Genomic DNA, 19,670 nt, shown 5'->3' with positions numbered 1-19,670 from the left:
TTTTGCTTCTCTGTTGAAGAAAATAGAGGGGTTTTATTAAGCGTGTGTTGTTTCTGTGTGCCTTCCTGATCACATGGTCACGTAGGTCTCTTGCCTGTCACAACCACAATTGTTATTTGTATGTTAGAGTTATTTGTATGAACATCAGACACTTGTGCTGCTGTACTGTCTCAGCAGAGCCTCTGAGAGCTGCAGCCTCCTGAGCAACGCTGTTCAGCACAATGGCTTTCAAACTTGTTTCATCTGATTGCTCGCACATCTTTGCTGAGGAGATGGATGGTAAAGACATTCAGGGCAGGAAGGTTCAGGGCTTTGACTGTTTCATTACAGATAATTCACGGAGAAACTGCCTCCTGTAATTTATTTTTTATCTTGATAAAATGACAGCCAAAAATCTTTGACACTCCAGGTCTGCCTCGGTTCTCACTTGGCAAAGTCACTCCACTGGGAGTAGATTTTGGCTTGCTTTTAACCGCTTGCTGCTGCTCTGTGAATGTTTGGATTAGGCTAATGTGTGGTGAAAGCTAATTTGTTCCTACACTTCAGGCCACAGGCTAGAATTCAGGCAATATGAACTCGTTCCTGAACCGCACTGTGAGCTCCTTCTGCATGACCTTGAGTAAGAAACTTAAAACTTTCTGTTGTTTTATTCCCTCACTTGAAAATAGAGTTTTGCTTTTTGCCTCATACCCCCCCATGCCTTGCATTTGTGTAGTGATTGCTGATAAATCCAGAGGACTCTCTTTTACCACGTGAACATACAAATGAAGCCCTGAATTTCCTAGAAACTGCCGTGGCTGTCTGTAATGACAATGCTGATACATGGCTGTACAAGGTACTCTGTGTCTCGGGTACATTTAATGAGCTTGGGGATCCTGCTGGGGGCACAATGCCATCAACTTTTCCCACCTCCGCACTATTGTTTGGTGCAATTCAGTATTCAACTCAGCTGAAGTTTCTGGAGATGAGCTTAGCCTTAGGATTGTTTTGATTGTTGATGTACTCAAATTAAAGGTGCAAAGCTAGTGGTAATTAAAAGCACAGTCTTATTTTTGGTGTTTCATGGATTGTTTTTTGGTTTTTTTTGCGGTATCCCACTGTGTTCCCTCTTTTGATACCACAAGGTTGTTAGTAATGATTACAGAAATATGAAACCTTCATCCTAACTTCCAGTGCACATGCTGAATCACGGCTGTTCGTCTTACTAACAGCACTACGCTCCTGCAATAACACACAAATAACACAGTATGTACCCTCCCCCATACCACTGTCATCCAAATTATAATTACATTTTCTGATGATGACAAGCTGGTTGGAAGAAATCAGAGCCTTTCATGCATTTTTAAATTGATTGTTGAAATTCCATGAAAATGTATGAAAAGTGGACCTTGCCTTCCTAATGACACACAGCACTACAGTCTTGTAATGCGCTTCCAGTCACACAGGTTGAATTATTCTGCATAATCCTGAGAGGCTGTTATCGATTCCTGTGGGGCACAGAAGATCTAGTACTGTAAAAAGAGCTCATAGCTGAGTTGAGCTGGCACAACTGGCAGTCAGGATGAATGATGTGATCAGTACAATTCACTATGCAGTGTTGAAAAAGAAGTACATGTGAAAAGTATCAAGCTATTTGCCCTGCTAAAAGGCACCTTTCTATTCAGTTTCTGACTGGAAAAATTAAGGACATCTCTCTGAAAGCAGGTATTTACATAGGAAAGCATGTTTTTCAGTTCTCGATCAAATTGGATCTGAGTATCTGTTAAAAATTAAGAATATACTTTAAGCAGATCTAGATTAAAGGTATGTCATGTGTGGATATTCAGTTCCAGTGAAAATATATTTCAGGAATGATTTCTTTTTAAAGTGCCAGAGAGGGAAAGGGGTTAATGTTAAGAAAGCACAATGAACTAGTCCATGAAAACCCTCCAACAGTAGCTGTGTCTGTTTCTTGCAAAGGATAATTAAATCTATTGTCAGCATCTCTAAGGAAGACACAGAAGTCGGTGCATAATTAAAGACTTAAAAATGAAATCTGAAACATGGGAACCAAAATTAAAAACCTTGAGCTGTTTGTTCCATTTTTAATACTTCCATTTAGATACAAATACTCAAAGTCAAGAAGGAAAATGCATTGTTACGGCTTCCAGGGCAAGATTCCAATGGTGTGTTGGAGAGAGAGAATCCTGCTAGGTGGGTCTCACATCTCACATCCACCAAAATATTGAAAGCTGCCTAAAAGTAATCAAAATATAAAAAAAATTTTGCAAACTGTATGGGATGTTTCTTGATATACCTTGAGGCAGGAAGCTTCGCAGAGTTTTTTGGTAACGTCCAGGTCTTGTGTCCACTCGAGGCTCCTTTGGTCAAGATGCAGGAAAAAGGCTTAGGAGGCAGGACCAGGAAGGAGGGACAGAGGAATTTTTTGCATATGCTTGAAAAAAATGAGAAAATCCCTTAGAAAATAGTAGATTTCTGATTTACATTTTAGTAACTAATGTTGTCTAGGTAGGTGAAGGGTTTAATATGGGGCCTTGGGAAGCTTGTTTTTAATTATGAGAGCTTCTTTTCAGGCTATAAGTTCTTAAGGCTCAGCATATGCTCAAGTTTTTGGCTGCACAAAAGCCTTTATCAAGATTGCAGTGTACTTCGGGTTATATCCAAGCTTGTGCATATTGCAGAGAAAGGGGTTAATCTAAAGAAAACACAACTAATTAATCCATGAAAACACTCCAACAGCAGCAGTGTCTGTCTCCTGCAGGTAATGGAGGGAGTTTTGTATCTGCCTTAATTGGGCTAAAAGCTTCAGAAAAATCCTATTGTGGAGTATTGAGCTTGACAAAATAAAAGGGAGAAGCTAGAAAAAGCAACAGGAGGGTTTTTTTGCAATTTGATAGACATCAAATTGTTGCAGAACAAAACTTCTTTTGGTAAAACAGCCTCTTGCAAGAGGCTCTGGAGAGATGCCAGAGATAGAGACAGTGACAGCTGGGTTGGTTTAAATCAGGTGTGGGCTGTGTGGGAAATGTTTGGATTTTGGCTCATCTGCTTTCTCTTCCTGTCTTACTCTGCCCGTGCCCTTACCTGGCACAGATAAAATATTAGAACAAGTCAAAACACAATCTCTTTGTTTTCCTGAGTTTTCTCTCCCACTTCCTAAGCTAGAATTTTAAATGTCAGATTTTCAAAATGTGGCATTTTCAGAGGAGTGTTATAGCCTGGATCTTACACAATGGAAAATGTATTTCCAGCTCAAAGGGTTTTAAAACAGGAAAGGCCAAGACAAATGAAAAAGACTGAGAGAACAGCAGCTGAAGCTCTTCTCTAATTAGATTTTCAGTTGTTTCTGTCAGCATCTTCTCTACCAAGAAACTGAAATCTAAATCTTGCATGCCTTAGAAAGAACTCCTTTCCCTGGCCACACCTGTAGACAGCGTGAGTTTCATGGCTGTGGACAAAATGAAGACAAGAGAAAAAAAGGTTCATCAGAACACAAATTTTGACACTTGCAGAAATGGAGCTTTTCTAAAAGGCTGTCACCCTTTTCACCTTCTGCTGCTACGTCAGATATGTGGGGGAATATTCCATGACCTGAAACAGACTTCAACTGCATGACCTGGAATATCCTCAGAGCTGATAAATCCGGCGGGGTCACTATGGTGGCACATTTTTAACCATGTGAAAAGCTTTTGTCCCAGCAGCATGGCTTTAATGTTCAAAGACATCTCCTTTTGAGTAAGAAAAGACATCTCAAGCCCTAATAATGATGGACTTGAAGGAATTAGGAGAGCATCAATGGGTACTTCAGAGATCTCTGTATTTGGTCAGAGTCCAGCAGTGGATGTGAGATAATAACAGTCCCCCTCTGAAAGAGGTTCAGAGGTCATGTATGGTCACTTCTGGCTGTGGAAGCACATCCCATTTGGTGGCTTCTGTTGGTTCAGTCAAACAGACAGGAGTGCCCAAAGCACTGCATCATGTTTGAAACTGCATGTCTTTCCAATAACTCAGGTCACCAAAAGACATAACTCTGTTCTTAAGACCATTTCCCCTGCCACACCTTCAGTCTGGGATTCTCCACAACAGAACAACACAGTTATTTTTGTCTCATCTGACTTGGAAGCAACAGAGCTTCCAGCAGGGTGCCAGGGCAGTGAAGAAACAACACTAGTCTATTAAAAGAGAGCATCTGGGAAAATTTGTTGCTCTTGCCACCATCAGGTATAGCTCTGCTCCTTTTGCTTTCCATTCAGGCAAGCCTTCACTATTTCTGTCTTCACAAGTTATAAAAAGACTGAGAGAACATGAGAAATATAAAAGTTCTGTTACAATTTCCTCTTATAGTCACATACATTCACATCTCTTTCTGGTGTGGATACCTGCCTGATGCCAGCCATTCACACGGGTACCTTTCATTCCAGAAGGGGAATTGGGCATCTAGAGGACTGTTTTCTCTCTCAAAGAGGGAAAAAAAAGGAAGAAAGAAAAGACAAAGAAAGAGGAAACAAACCCAAAGTAAGTTAAATGTCCTTTCAGCCAATTTTAAGAAAGGTTATTGATGATCAGCTATTAATTTTCATCATTCCAGATAGTGGCTACTTCTGCAGTGCACCAGGCTGTGGAGGTGCTCCACAGCAGTAGCCAGCAAGTGTGAACACAGCCAGCATGAGCACCATGCAGAGACAGGGGATTTCCTAGGGAGTGAGGATGTTTAAAGGTAAGGCAAGCTGCTGCCTCTTACGTGAAAGGGAGGGGTCTTTAGTAGCCAGGGTTGTTTGACACATCAGTGCAGGCTGCTCCTCTGGTACATCAGACCCTGCTGCTGTTCTCCAGTTGGTCTCAGTCCAACTCTGATCTCGTCTCTCAAAAGCAAAACAGAGCCTGTTTTGATCCTTTCTCTTTCACCACAGGGAGACCTCCAGAGATCCCTCATTCAGGTGGATTTTGGAGATGGCATCGCTGTGTCATACGCCAATCTCAGCTCAACAGAAGATGGGATCAAGCACATCTACCAGAACGTGGGCATATTCCGCGTGACCGTGCTGGTGGAAAACAGCCTGGGTTCTGACAGCGCTGTCCTCTACCTGCATGTAACATGTACGTGTCTTCATACCCCTTCTTAGCTTCTGGTTTTCTTTCAGAATTACTGCTTGTAGCTAGAGGTGACGTGGAATTTGGCAGCTGGGTGCAGAGTGGTGGGAAATGATGAGTTCTCCAGACTGTCCTCCAGACAGACCCTTGATTCCAGACTGAGAGGAAACATAGGTTCATTAAGGTTGGAAAAGACTTCTAAGATCATCGAGTCTAATTATTAATTTTTGCTTTTTAAACCATGTTGTACCTCTAATTTTGGAGAGTCTAATTTGGGACACCTCAAAGGACTGTCCACCCCTTTCTGAAATGCACTTTCATTATCAAGCTTACACTTCCAGAACAACAAAGACACCCAGGGATCTTTAATGACTTTTAAAAGCTTTGAATTTTGTTTTGTGCATGTTTTTCCCTCTAATGAAACACACCTGCCTGTGGGATGGAAACCTGTGTGTTTCAGCGTTTCTGTTGTCATAGGAACAAAAATCTTTGTGTTAAATAGTATTGTAAAAAAAAAAATTATCCTCACATTGCTTTTCTGCTGTTCTTTTTAACATTTTTATAGTTCATATGTGTCTGATTTACAACTGAAATGTATCCCAAGTTCTTGGATAAAAGCAGCATTGTATTTTTTCATATTTATTCTAGCACATGGTTATGAAGCCAAAGGGTCAATCTATCTATCAAACTTTTGTAACATTCCTAATGGATTTTGTTTGGGGCCATAATTTTCTTATACGGTGGGGTTTTTTTATTTGTTATTTATGTTTTCACTGTGTGCCTCCGTGCCAGACTAACTGAGAAAAAAAGAAAATTCCAAAACATGAAGGTATGTTTACAGAAATATTGTTTACCATCTACCAAACTCCACATTTTGTATAGATGATTTGGCACGTTCCTTACACTTTGCCTCTCGTTTTGGGGTTAGTTCACACAGCATGAAAGCAGCTGCCTTTTCAGGGTAGGAGGGCAGCTCTTTAATGGAGACCCATTGTGTCAACAGATGGGAACACCAGGAGGCAGGAGGGTGGGAGATGGGATTTTTATGAAGGAGAACCAGAGGAGCAGGAGCAAATATCCACCTGAATGTCCCCCTTCTGAAACACCTTTGGTTTGTCAGGTGTCCAGCCTTCATTCACTCATAGGATCTTTCTAGTTTACAGCTGCTCTAACTCATTTTATTGAGACACTGAAGGCTTATGAACAATTTTGATTGTTTAAGCTGTACAAAAATAAATATACAGATTAATTTGTGTGAATTAGAATGTGATAGCATATGCTTGTGTGTTTTGCATAGGTTAGTGCCACCACAGGATTTAAACACTGAGTGGTTATTGCAGCCAGGCCCAGATTATATGTGCCAGACTCTCTGGAGAAGTGACAGCTCTAAGGGAGCTGCTTATACATCTCACCTTTACCTACACAACAAGAATTAGGGACTGCAAAATGGGTTACAGATGAGCATGGTGCTGCTCACACCAGAAATAGACTTGCTGAGGACAGGGATGTGCAGTAGATCCAGTCCCCTCTAGAGTATAACACCCTGATCCACAAAATCTTCTAAATCCTATTTGAATGCTTGCATTGCCACTCAGCCCTCTGCTGAGTATTCTGCTTGGGGTGTTTGCAAAAAAAATCTGTTCTTAACCCACATTGTATTGTAAGATCCACAGACAAGCAATGTGCAGTCTGAATATCCAGAGTTTTAGGAAGGGCTACAAGCTGGGTGATCCCTGGTTACAGGGTTAATCCATGAGTGTCTGCAGCCAGATCTGGGACTTCCAACTCCTTCCTTACCTGTGGCCAGCACTCTTCCTGCAGGAAAAAACAGCAGGAGCTGAACCTCGGTGGTCTCAAAGATAAAAGTAAAGCCTTCATCCCTTGTGCTCCTCATCCTGCTGCGGCCATGTGGCCAGTGCACAGAAGCAGTGTCTTTCCTGCAGTTGCTCCAGGGATCCAGAAACACAGGTTACTGTGAGACAGGAGCATTTTGAGTTGGATGGACAGTATAAACTGTATGTAAACTGCTCAGGCCAACAGCCTGTCTCTTAGCTGTCCTGATATGTCAGAATTTTCTCCTGGAAAGTTAGTTATGGATTTGCCTGGATGCTTCAGAGTAACATCAACTGTGCAAGTGAGCCTTTTGAGAAGCTTCTCCCTTTCAGTTTCTGGAGCTTGTACAGTTTTGTTGTTTTTTGTTTTGTTGGGGTTTTTTGGGTTTTTTTTTTCCCCTGGGGACAGATGAAGGCCATAGCCTCCATAGCCCTGCATGAAGCTCAGAAATGAATTTCCTTGAATCCTCTTGAAGTTGACCTGAGAGAAAGCAGTTTCCTACCAGGAGGGCCTATCCAGAGTGAGCTGTCCCCATCTGCTGGCCAGATGACAGCTCAGCTTTGCAGCCTCCTTGACCCGGCTGCGCTGAGAAATGCTCAGGCAGAATTGGGTTGCTCGAGCCGTTCTTTCATATCCCTTCCCTGCCATTGTAAGGGAAAGGTCCAGGGAGGTGCTGGGCACTCTCTGCTGTGCAGGATCATTTGGGATCTGTTCAGAGCACTGATGCAGTAATGTTGGAGTGTATCAGACTTTCTGTGGGCTCCATCGTTACAGCTGCCAGTGCATTTAGCTGGGCAAATTGCTGTTTTTCAGGTCTTAGGGTCTTGCTGAAAGCAGGAACAGCGTGGTGATGGAAATGGATCAGAGCAGGAGGATGCCATTAAAATCATAAGGGTGAAATTGTGGCATCTCATGAATTTCCAAGAGTGTTGACTGCTGCTTATAAAGGGAAAAATAAGCCACGGTCTCATGTGTAGAAGGCTTTGGTTAATGTGATCATGGATAACTCTTAATTGGGCTGCTTCAGCTTGAGCAGTGGCTGTGTCTACAACCCAGAGAAAAATGCATTTCAGTAATAAATCAAGAACACTGGTCCTTATTCTGGCATTATTTATACAGTCTGATTTGGGAGAGGTTTTTTCTCACTCCGTCTATTGTGTTGCACAGGATGCTTTCTCCAGAGTATATGGTGTTCATTCAGGCTGCAAGGTCTAAGTAGTGATTCATGCATGGGTTATATCCTGAAAGATCCTCCCTGGAAATACATAAAAATCTCTAGAAATGCATCTCAACTCCATATGAACAATGCAAGGCTGTGGCTGTGGTTCTCATCAGTGGGGAGTTCACAGATAGAGGATGTGTAGACGTGGCCTTAATTTGTGTAAGGAACGTGTGTCCTCATGTCACCTGAGGTTTCTTTATTTTTCTTTCCTCATCACTCAGGACAGTTGCTTTATTCTCCTAGTGAACAGTCAGAACACATTTTAAAAATAATCTATAGAACAAGATTTAACAACAAAAGCCTATCTGTTTCCAGAAGATGGGAAATGTGTAACCCTGGGCATAATGTCACTTGTCGAATGAATTATGTTCTGTTTATACTGAAGAAATGAAAGAGTTTATTGATGAAAAGGAGGGACTATAAGGTAGTGTTAAAATGCAGACACTCAGTGAATAGCTGCCTTGAGAAAGAGTTTCTGCTGAAGTTCACCAAATCATAGCAGTTTTCAAGCAAAGATGCTTCATGTCTGCTGAAGCCCTTTGTCCTGCACATTCTTATGTCTTCCCAGTAAATGTCATATTCACACAACGGGGCTCTGTCTCTATTTTGAAAGTCATATAACTCCTGAATTTATGACATTCGGGCAGTAGAGAATCCAAGTTTTTCAACTCCAGGTGCAGGGGGGCTCCTGTTCTCTGAGGAACAGATTGAGAACTTCCTCTCTAGAAATGGTACCAAGGCAAAACATTCTGTCAGGGCCAACGGTGATTTAGGGAAGACTTTTCTTCCCTAATCCGATGGAAATCCCACCTAGGCTGACTTTTCAGATGGAGGGAGGATTCACCTGCTGCTTCTGTTCCTGCAGGCCCCTTGGAACACGTTCACTTATCTCTGCCCTTTGTCACCACGAAGAACAAGGAGATCAACGCCACAGCGGTGCTCTGGCCCAGCCAAGTGGGAACACTTACTTATGTCTGGTGGTTTGGGAACAACACAGAGGTTTGTATTCCTGATTGACCGAGGTCAAAATAATCCTGGAGGAGCTCTCTGACAGAAGAGGGAGGGAGAGAGGGATCTGGGAATGCTTCTGTGTAGTCACATGTGCAAGAAAACCTAAACCAAGTACCGAGATGCTAATGGTCCTTGGAGGTACTGACATGGAAATGCAAGTAGTGCTTTGTGTTTGTGGCTGTGACTTAGCTTCGGGGTTTATTGCTAATTGATGCAAGTTGCCAATAGCTTTCTTCCTTAATTCCATCCAAGGTGAACATAGTTAACCAAAATCTGGAAGAGTTTTTACTGTTTTTCCTCACCCTCTTTTCTTCAGTAATAAGAAGAAAACAAATAGGGGCTTTGAAAGATTTTTTTTTAGGAAAACAACCTTTCAAGCTAAAGCTGTTTTTTATACCTGGAAATGACCTATGCTGAGCCCCAGCACCCTATGCGAAGGTGCAAGAGGACCTTATTATCATGTGCAACAGGTGGATGAAATGGTTCCCAACACACCTCCCTCCCCAGGACTCTGCTCAGATACGAGACTGTCACCCATCACCTTCTACTGCCACTGTGCTTGCTGTTTTGTTGAATCTGCAGACATTAGAACTGTTACTTCACATAAAATTGTGGCTCAAGTACCCAGAAACCTTAATTAGTTTCTGAGGGGAGAGGTTGTCATGGATTTTGTAGAGCCAAGAGGGACCTTCATAATCATGCACGGTTCTCTTCTGTATAATGCAGATTGGAGAGTTTGATCAGTGCCTTCTGCTTTGTTTAACTCTTTGTGACTAAGGCAGAACCTGCCTTTTTATTGTTGTTCTGCATTAATAATTTTCCTCAGATGATGGAAGATGAACTGCTTCTCCTTCAGACCGTCTCCTCCAACTATTTCCCCACAGCTAATTATTCTGAGCTTTGAACTCATGCACCGTGTTTGTAGTCTGAATTTATCTAGTCTGGGATTCAAGCTGTTGGATCTTGCTATGCCTTTTTGTGTAGATTAAAGAACTCTCTGTACTATCAGCAATCATCTCCCCCTAGAGGTACTTACAGGCTGAGATTGTCACCTTTTAACCTTCCCTCTGATCTCCTAAACTCCTAAATGATCAGGGTTGGTCTGATTCTGTTCTCATTGAAGTGTGAGTTTTACCATAGACTACAATGGCAAGAGTTTGACTTAATACTGGGTGCTTTGAAGATCTCCCTCAGAGTTCATTAACAAGTGAAAAGAGGAGGAGAGTCTGCTGGAGGACACAACTCATTGATAATCTGGTTCACAGCCAAAGGGATCTGTGTCCTCTCAAGCATCAGCACTTACCAAGAACGATGTCTCTGTATCTAAGGATAACATGGGACAGCAAATGTGAAATTTTAATTTGGCTTGTGCTGTGACAACCCCCTTGAGTCACCTTAAATAAAGCACTTACACTAGATGTAGTAAAGGAGGGTGCTACCTGAGCAATGAGTGTTGCAGGCCTTTATATCAGGATCTGGGCCTCTCTGGGGAGTGAGCAAAGGTGAGTATTTTAACATGGGATCCAGAACAACCAATTATGTGGAAAGGAAGCACTGGAATCTTAAAACATAGCTCCTTTAGAAATTTTAGGTACCTTACTCTGAGCTTCAGGAGGACATCCCTGTCTGGGTGCGTGTGCCCTCTCTAGGAAATTAGGTGCCATGTCACAGGGCCCCTCCTGCGTCTGAAATTGCCAGTCTGGAACTAACTCCCCAAACCATCCCAATAGGTTAGAGAGCCAAAATCATTTTTGCTTTTCCTTTCCAGCCAATTAACTGGTTTTTTTTCCCCTTTTATGATGTATTTGCAGCCACTGATCACATTGGAAGGGAGCATCACATTCACATTTTCTGTGGAAGGGATGAACACCATTACTGTTCAGGTCTCAGCAGGAAACACCATTCTTCAGGACACAAAGACTATTGCAGTGTATGGTGAGTTCTTCCCCTTTTATTTCACACAGGATTCTCCATAGTCAACATTTAGAGAGCCAGGTTAGCTGGCAGCAACAAGAGGTCTTTATTCCAGAATGCTTTGAGTGAGATTATAAATTGAATTCCAGTGTTACCAGTCCAGCATAATATCTCTGAAGGCCACTGCCTGACATTAGTGCAGACTGACATGATTGCAGAACATTGATCTCCTTCCCAGAGCCCTCTGCATGTGCTTCATCACTCTTTGATCATTCTACATGACTGTCAAAATGTTAGTGTTTTGTAAGCTGGTTTTCCCCCTCCGTGGCCAGCAGAGGCCTCTTAACTCACACAAAAGCTGCTCAGCTTGAAAGGTGAATCGATGCTGTGTGCTGCAGTTCTGCACAGAAATCTGTACTGATTTGACATTGTTCTCATGCATCAGAAGCAGTCAGGACACACAAGTACCATGTAGCGTAGATGGAGCCTAAAACCCACTGGGAATCCCAGTTTTAGCTGGTAGTGATCAATATGGGCACCTCTGTTAACAGCAGCAGAGATTAGGTACATTTTCCAAGGCTACTCCTCTCCCCACATTGATCCCTGTTCCCTTCCAGTTAAGATCTCTAGGGTTTGGGGCACATCTGTGAGAGTCCAATCACAGCTTCCTGCACAAGGAGTGCCTGCTCCACAAGTCAAATTGAAGGTAACGTTTCATTTACATTCCCAACACAGCTCCCTTTGCAGTGCTATTCATCCACTCAAGTAAGGACTGATCACCTCTTTCAGTTCCAAGACGCTCAAGTGATGAATCTCCCAGATTCTCCACATCTCTCAAGGAGTCTCAGGCACACTGCCCTGCTGGATTTCCTCACAGTCTGTGCACCGTCTGCAAATTGATTACGCAAAACATGAGCTGCACCAGGTTTCACGAGTGGCATTAAGGCATTTCAGTCTTTACTCACCACTCTGCCATTGCATCTGCAGAGAAATTTCAGTCCCTGAGGTTATCGTTCTCTCCGAACCTCGATGACTACAACCCAGATATCCCAGAGTGGAGAAGGGACATCAGCAGAGTAGTCAAGAGAGCTCTGGTGGAGGTAAGCTGTGTGCATAACCTGTGTTACAAGGGTTCTGGTTCCTGATTTGCTCCTTCATTAGGACTGGATCAGCTGTTCTCTCAGAGTGTCTCTTTCTTTCCACCGCTCAGAAATGGAGAACTGACAGCGTTTGCGGCCAGCATCCTAAATTTTAGACAGGTGAATTGAACTTATCCTATGACAGTCTGGTGCCCAGAGTCACTCTTCAGTGTAGAGCAATGCTGTTCTCATGGAAGTGAAAATGCTGTAGAAAACTTGTGAGACCAAAAATTAAGGAATTTTTACTACACAGAAGAACACCGCAGCAAGTACTTTAAGTCCTTCATATAGCATGAGGCTCACAGGGCAGGATTGGATGTTGGTTTTCCCATGAACACTGCAGAGAAGCTCTTAAGTTCCTTCTTTAACTGTGGAACAGCATGTCACAAAAACAGTAGTAAAATAAAGTAGTATACAAAAAGTGAGGCTGAAGATTTGGATTTGAAACCGGGGAGGTAAGAAGAGTTAGAAGAGATAGCTGGGGTTTCTCATCTCAGTAGAAAAATAGTGCAAAGAATTGTCTGAAATAGTGCTTCTGCTTTTTAAAAAATGAAGTTACACAGATTTTGAAAGGACAAAAGGCTTGTCGATGATATTAGCGAGCTTAAGTGTTACTTGTGGCATCATCTGTGTGAAAACTCTAGAAGAACTGTGTACTAATCAGGTGCACAAACTTGTCTGGATAGTTTCTGAGATTTTTGTCTGATATTTTGTTACAAGACAGGAGGAAAGGAAAAAAAAGAACATTTTCTGGAGCTTGATCTTCTGACATATAGATGTCTGTATCAAGTATTCAAGGATCCATTTATCTTCAGGATGAATTTGTAGAATATAAACAACTCAATAAAGCAAAATCAAACCATAAAAAAGCAGAATTGTAAAACCACAATACCAAGGCTATATTCCGAAAGCAGAGCAGTGAAAAGGCAAAGTCTTTTTGTTATTTGATTCAAAAAATAAAAATTGATTGCTAATTATGTATTTTATAGCTAAATGATTCACCTTAAATAAGCCTTTGTGAGAAGCTCCTGTAAAAATTAAAGATAAACCCAGTAGATTTCTACAGCAATTAAGTAAAAGGTATAAAAATGAGTCAAAAAACTAAATAATTCAATAGGAAATTATAGCTGTGCTATAGAATTTTTATGAACTTTTATTAAAGTGTTATATTCTTATTACAGAATATCATCAGACTTGGATAAAATCCTGCATACAAAATTACAGTTCTGTACTAAAATCTGATCCTCACTCTGAGTAGGGATAATTTCATCTTATCACAAAATATCCCATTTCTTGTTTTGATCATAATTACTTGCTTGCATCGTTGATTTTCTGATTACTGTCTCCCACTTCTGAAAAAAAAAAAAAAAAAAAAATTGTTCCCAGCCTCTGAAAATGAAGGCAATACTGTGTCTTTCTTGACACCTTAAAGCAACCTGTTAGGCAAGCACAAATAATGCAAAACTCGGCTTCACAGAATAGTCGTAAAGAATATAAGAGACTTTATATATTTATAGGGATTTTTTCTAAAAAAGCCTTACAAAACGAAGCAAAATAAAAAGAGGGAACAAAGAGACGTGCTTTACCTTAGTGTGTAGTGGAGGGGACTCCACAGGGTTTTCCCCAGACTGTCAGCAGTCAGGCTAGGTTTACCCACAGGTCAAGCTCAGAAAAAGGTGATTTATGGTCAGTTCTGCTGACCCTTTGTCCTGCATCCACCATTTCCTCCAATGAGCGCCTCCTCCATGTCTTTGCTCCTGAACTCCCATGGAGAAGAATTCCTGAGGTTTAGGTCCACTTAATGTCTTAGAGGCTTCCAAGTCCTTACTGCAAGGGAATCTCTGACAGGGTGATCTGTTCTTGTATCTGAAGGCCTTGTCTTTTCCCACCACTTTAAAAGTGACCAACTGAATTCAGCACTTGAAAACCTCAGGTTAAATCAAAACCTTGAGATTTAAGTGCCTTTGGTGGATAATTCACAACAGAGAGGCAATGGAGGCAGATTCATCAAATCATGTTTCTCCTTCCTTTGGCTAACAAAACTTCCTGAGGGCCAAACTAGGTCCTTTCTTGGGTAATAACTTGACAATCTGATTGTGGAGCATCAGCTGAAATGTAAGACTGGAGATGACCCTGGTAGTAATGCCTGTAGGGTACTTTTTCTCTGAATTTTGTCCAATGTGTCAAAATTAGGGATATTAAGGTCCTAGCTTAAAAATTTCAGCTAACGAGACATACGAGATACACCCTTCATGGTGTAAGTACTGTGATGCCTTAACGAAGAGGCTCTCAGCATTCTGTGCCATTCTCACTGTTCCTGTCTCCATTTTTTTGTCTGTGTATCAGGCTACAGGTATTTCCAGCAAGAATGTTCTGGTCGCAGTGCTCCCTGGCCTGCCCACGTCTGCTGAACTCTTCATTTTACCATATCAAGATGGCCCAGGAGAAAAGAAAAGAACAGAAGCAAACCTGGAGCAGGTATCGTGCCCGTTACTTGGAGAAGTGTATGTTCATGCATTTCTCTGTGTGTGTACATATATGAGATATATATATCTGCATGTACATGGGATTTGTACATGGTTAGAACTGATAATTATGGTAGGTGTGCATCTGATTCACTGGGTAATGTTACACATGTCACATCCTCTTCAGGGATTCTTTTTAAGTTTCTGGATTTTGGGGGGTTTTTTGGTTTGGGCATGTTATTTTTTTTTTTTTTTTTTTTTTTTCTCCCCAGCATTAGAAACAGGCTTTGGAGCTGTCTTTAGGAGTTTAGATGCCCATTTGTGTTCCCTTAGAAGTCCAGTTTACTTGATGGAAGCGGGAAGAAGGAAGGAAGGATTTAGGGGATGATTCCTGCCAACAGGAACTGTGGAGAAGCTTCATGAGGCAAAGTTTATGACCCTGTCAAGATTCTAGAAAGCACCGGAGGACAGAGCTGGGTGGTAAACCTGGGCGGTTCAGAGCTTCATTAGTTTAAGGCACAGGGATGGGATTGGATGATCTGCCTGCCTTCTCCATGGGGCTGGAAGTGGGGCTGAGCCATTGTGGATTGCTTTCTCTGTGAACAGCTGAAAGAGGTTGTGATGACTGAAGGACTTTGCAGACCCAAAAGGTCCTGCCAACCAGATGGGCCTAGCAGGATTGTAATTAAGAGATAAAACACCGTGCTGGGCAAAAATCCTGAAATATCATAGAATTATAGACTTGTTAAGGTTGGAAAAGACCTCTAATGCCATGGAGTTCAGTTGATTACCTAACACTGCCATGTGCACCACTAAACTATGTCCTCTTGTCCCATAGCTCATCTGCTGTCTCTCAGCTTAGGTAACTTAGGTAACTTCCCTCAGGACCAAGATAACTTTGGTCCTGAGGGAAGCACCTCTGCCTCTCGATACTCCATGTCCATGGCTCATGCCATGTTAACTTAGCTGTGAGCCGCAACTCTCCAAGTCACCCATATTCTTCAGCTTTCCCTTGCTCAGCATTCCTAGCTGTCATCTTTTCTTTTGACAAACGACTTTCTTCTTCAATTTTCACCACCCATGTAATAAACAAAAAAATATGGAGATTTACTGCTCTGCAAAATCTTTCCTTCCTTTTGTCCTTCATTTCCCCTTCTCCTCGCTTCCGTCACAAATTGGCAAGGAAGCCAGTCCATAAACTTTCAAATTTACATCTGACCCAGCTCCCTTCCAGCACTCAGCAGCTTATTCTTTCTCCCTCTTTTTATGCCTGTTTCTCTCCTGTATAAAGAGTCTTTGTGGCTGTGGAGAAAGGAAGCCCTGGCAGTGCTCTCAGGGCCCTTTTTATGGACAAGAAGAAATGTCATTTTCAGTGTAATTCTGTCAACATCTCTGGCATCCTGCAGGGTCCAAATGGTAACCTTTGGAGGAGAGAGAAATTATTTGCCATTTGCAGCCAGCTCTTTCCTGTGAATAAAGACTAGGATGGTCAGAATGTTTTTCTTCCTGCTATGTGGCTGCTGCATTTCCCTTCCTAGTAGCTCTAGTAGAAAATGGTGGGGTTTTCAGTGAGAACTGCCCAAGGGCCACAAAAGGTGTCTCTGCCCTCTGCTCTAAAGCATATTCTGATAATGCTCCTGTTTTGTCATCCATTTTGCCCGTGATCCTTTGCTATGCCTTGTCCAAAGTGTTTCAAAGCTCATTCAACAGCCTCTGCCCGTGCTTGAAGTTGCTGGGATGAGTATTGGGAGCAAATTTTGATGGTTACAGCTTAAGTTGCTTCTGAGGCACTTCTGATGTACAGAGCTCTTTTCTGGTAGGAATAGAAGTCTGTTTTGTGCTCATGGGCAAGGAACAAGCTATTCAAAGGCACGTATGTGAGTTTGCCAGTTTGCAGGTGCACACCCAAAGGAGTTACAGTTCTGAATTATTTTTTCTAATTTAGAAGATAAACTTCCAAGTATACAGGAATAAAATGGGAATAGTTTACACAAATACTGCGGTGGAATAAGGTTCCTTGAGGAAGCACTTCATTATAGATTCCTTTTTTCATCACCTGAGCTAGACCACTGCTCTGCCATGGGGTAACCATGAGGGGTGTATGTGGTTTCATGGACTTTCACATTTACCAGTAAATCTCATTCATATTTAATAACCATGGGAGGCTACATCTTGCTGTTCCTTGTTGAGGTGGATTAAGCTGTTCTGTTTTTATCTGATACATATTCATATGGCTTTGTAAACATACTTTTAGGTCTCTCTGTCAGCCTCTCGTCTCTAGGTACATAATTCCCACTGACTTCGGAGGCACTTAGATGTCCACTGTCCCTTAACGGTTTCCCATTTAACAAAGTCAATAATACTCTTTGTGCCACTCGTGGTTTATGAGTCTCAGCACAGTAGGCTAGTAGTGGTGGGACTGCAGTAGTGCCCCACTTGACAAATGTACGTTACCATGCAATTTTCCATGAGGGTAGTGAATTTGTGTCTCGTGCTCTCTTTGAGACTCTGCTTAGATGGTAAATGCCATTTTCTTCCTGACTTGATCTATCACTTTCATACAATTGTCCCAAATTATTTTTTATGCATACATAAAATCTATTATTGTCATATCTGTTTGCATTTAGAAATGTGAACTCTGCATTCCTAATATTTTCTATTGGAGACTAAAGTACTTTTGAAAAGTTTGACTGCTGTTGACAGCTAAAAAAACCTACTACATGTGAGTCTGGGGAAGTTTTCTCAATGTGCAACATAGGACAATTCCACCTAATACATAAATACAAAAAATATGCTTGATTACTCCACTTTCTGTAATCAGTGCAAAGTTATTCTTCACAGTTTCCTAAATAATCAAAACGCCTTTTCATCCTGCAGAATCCCAAAACACATTCGTAAAATCTTGTGTTTATGACAGGAATATTGTGGCACCTTTTTTTTTTTTTTATTTCTTTTTTTTTTCTTTTTTAATTGGGTCATTTGATTGGTCTGCTTCATTTAACAGTAGCTCAGGACAGACTACCACCCTGTTTAAAAATGTAGAAATAATTGGAATTTGTCAAACACTGGTCTTTGATTTGCATGCTATGACTGCAACAACACTGAAATATCCCAAATCTTGCAAAATAAGCCACACAGAATTGCCACTGGCCACCTGGGCTGGAATGCAGTAGGCTTGGTGAATTTGATGATTATCGAATTCAGATCTGCTACTTCAAAAGAACAAAATTCTTTCTCTTCAGTGAAGGGCAAATCTCTAATAGTAACATTTCAAGAAATTGAGTTATTTCTAGCACAAATCCAGTTCAAAATGAATGCTCAGTAGTAAAATATTTGACTTAAAATTCAGTAGAGGGGAGTTACAATTACTCTATTTATTTCAGTGTATGGTTTTACTCAATAGGAGGATTCTGAGGGGGCTCTCTTTTTATTTATGCGTTTCACAAATTACCTTCTTTCCATTTTGTTTGATAGTGGGGAGCTTTCTGTTAAACATAACAAATGCATTTTCTTTTAGTCAAATGAAATGTAAGCAGAAAGTGAGGGATATGTATTGAGAATTCCGAAGTGATGTTTCACGTAAAGGTTTCTGTGTTATACTGAATTTCTCTTTAGTTCTCCATTTGGGTGCTTTTCACTGGCCTATTCAAAAATACTGTAAAAGAATGCAAAACAGGGGTAAGAGCAAATAGTTAATGACATTTGAGGCCATTAATCTTTTCTCTGAGATCAGCTCTCAGCAACGTAGCGGGATGGAGACTTTGGCAAATGGTAACATCAGCTGGTTAGTAGCCAACTGTACTCAATATGTTGCAGCTGTGTCCAATATCTGTATCCAGCCAAAGGGATGGGAAATGGCATGGATGACTGAGTATCAGATGGACAGTGATGAACTGCAGAGATTAAATACCTCTTGTGGATTTAAAACCATTGAGAGTGGCATTCGGGAAGCCTGTAAGCATATACCTCTTGGGATTCTTTCCTTAAAGAAGATTTAGTTTTATATTTGCTTCTTTGTAGCTGATGGAGCTTCTATCTTATTTTATAGTTTGGTGTTTTCTTTCATCCAGCCTCTTAAGCTTTAGTGTTTCAGTGTATTTGCTTTCAGTATTTTTCTTTTTTCTGATGTATTTCAGGTGTACCCGTCACCAAAATATTTTTAGCAACAAGATCATGACAGTGAACACCTTCAAATCTTACAGAAAATTGTGCCCATCAGTCCTGGAAATCAAATTCCAGGAAGAGGTTGATATATGGGGCAAATCATCTAATGTTTACTAGGAGAGATTTTTTTTAACATCTGTGTTTTTTAATCAAGTCTTCCACTGGTGCTTAGAGGTGGTTGGGCCAGTATTAGGAAGTAGAAGCAGGTGAGGAGAGAATGGAATAATGCAAACCAAAAGACCTTGCACCAGGGGCTTTTTTCCACTAGCCAGCTTTTCTTAATCGCTGCTTGTGTGCTGTAGGAGAGGCTGTGTAAATCTCTTCTCTTAATACCTTTAACTCCTGCCACGTGACTATCAGCCCTCTCTCCCTCATCTTTTGCTCAGTGTACAGAGCAGCCCTTGATTCTCAAGACTGTTTTTGGTTGCCTTTGTTCATCAAAAGTGGATCCTGGCTTTTATGTCCAGGTTCTCTCTGGGTTCATATCTTCTGTTCCATTCTTGTCCCAGAGTAACCACAGGAATATCCTCTGCCTTGTGCTCTCTCAGTGTCCCTGGCTACTCCCAGCAGCTTGAATTTAGCATCTTTCATTAAAGATCTGAAGAAATTCCTGCTGGAGCCAGTAAGTCAGTGTCTGTGCTCTTTTCAGTGCTAAGGCAAGCAAGCTTTAGAGGCCCCATGTGAAGTGTCCAAGGTTATCCAGGGCAAGTGGCACAGTTTAAAGTAATCCACACTGGCCCTGACTCCCGCTTCACTTTCCCAATGTTGGTTCAAGTTTCTTCCTACTAAATCAATGTGCATAATTCTTTCCTTAGTTGTTTATTGATTTGC

The 19,670-nt window shown here is 41.5% G+C and overlaps 1 protein-coding gene across 5 annotated transcripts in view; it reads left to right on the top strand.

Moving 5' to 3' along the window:
• Positions 1–19,670, top strand: part of LOC120755975 (VPS10 domain-containing receptor SorCS1-like) — a 268,145-nt gene that overhangs the window by 236,556 nt on the left and 11,919 nt on the right. For all 5 annotated transcript variants that reach the window (XM_040071624.2, XM_040071621.2, XM_040071619.2 and 2 more), the window contains exons 19-23: positions 4,911–5,097; positions 9,012–9,145; positions 10,969–11,092; positions 12,059–12,171; positions 14,557–14,688. In XM_040071624.2, the coding sequence (XP_039927558.1) occupies positions 4,911–5,097; positions 9,012–9,145; positions 10,969–11,092; positions 12,059–12,171; positions 14,557–14,688 (690 nt within the window). The remainder of the gene's footprint in view (positions 1–4,910; positions 5,098–9,011; positions 9,146–10,968; positions 11,093–12,058; positions 12,172–14,556; positions 14,689–19,670) is intronic.

Source organism: Hirundo rustica, chromosome 8 (genome assembly GCF_015227805.2).
Source record: "Hirundo rustica isolate bHirRus1 chromosome 8, bHirRus1.pri.v3, whole genome shotgun sequence".
NCBI lineage: Eukaryota > Metazoa > Chordata > Aves > Passeriformes > Hirundinidae > Hirundo > Hirundo rustica.
Note: the sequence above shows the minus strand (reverse complement) of the source record. Positions and strands in the feature narration are given on the sequence as shown.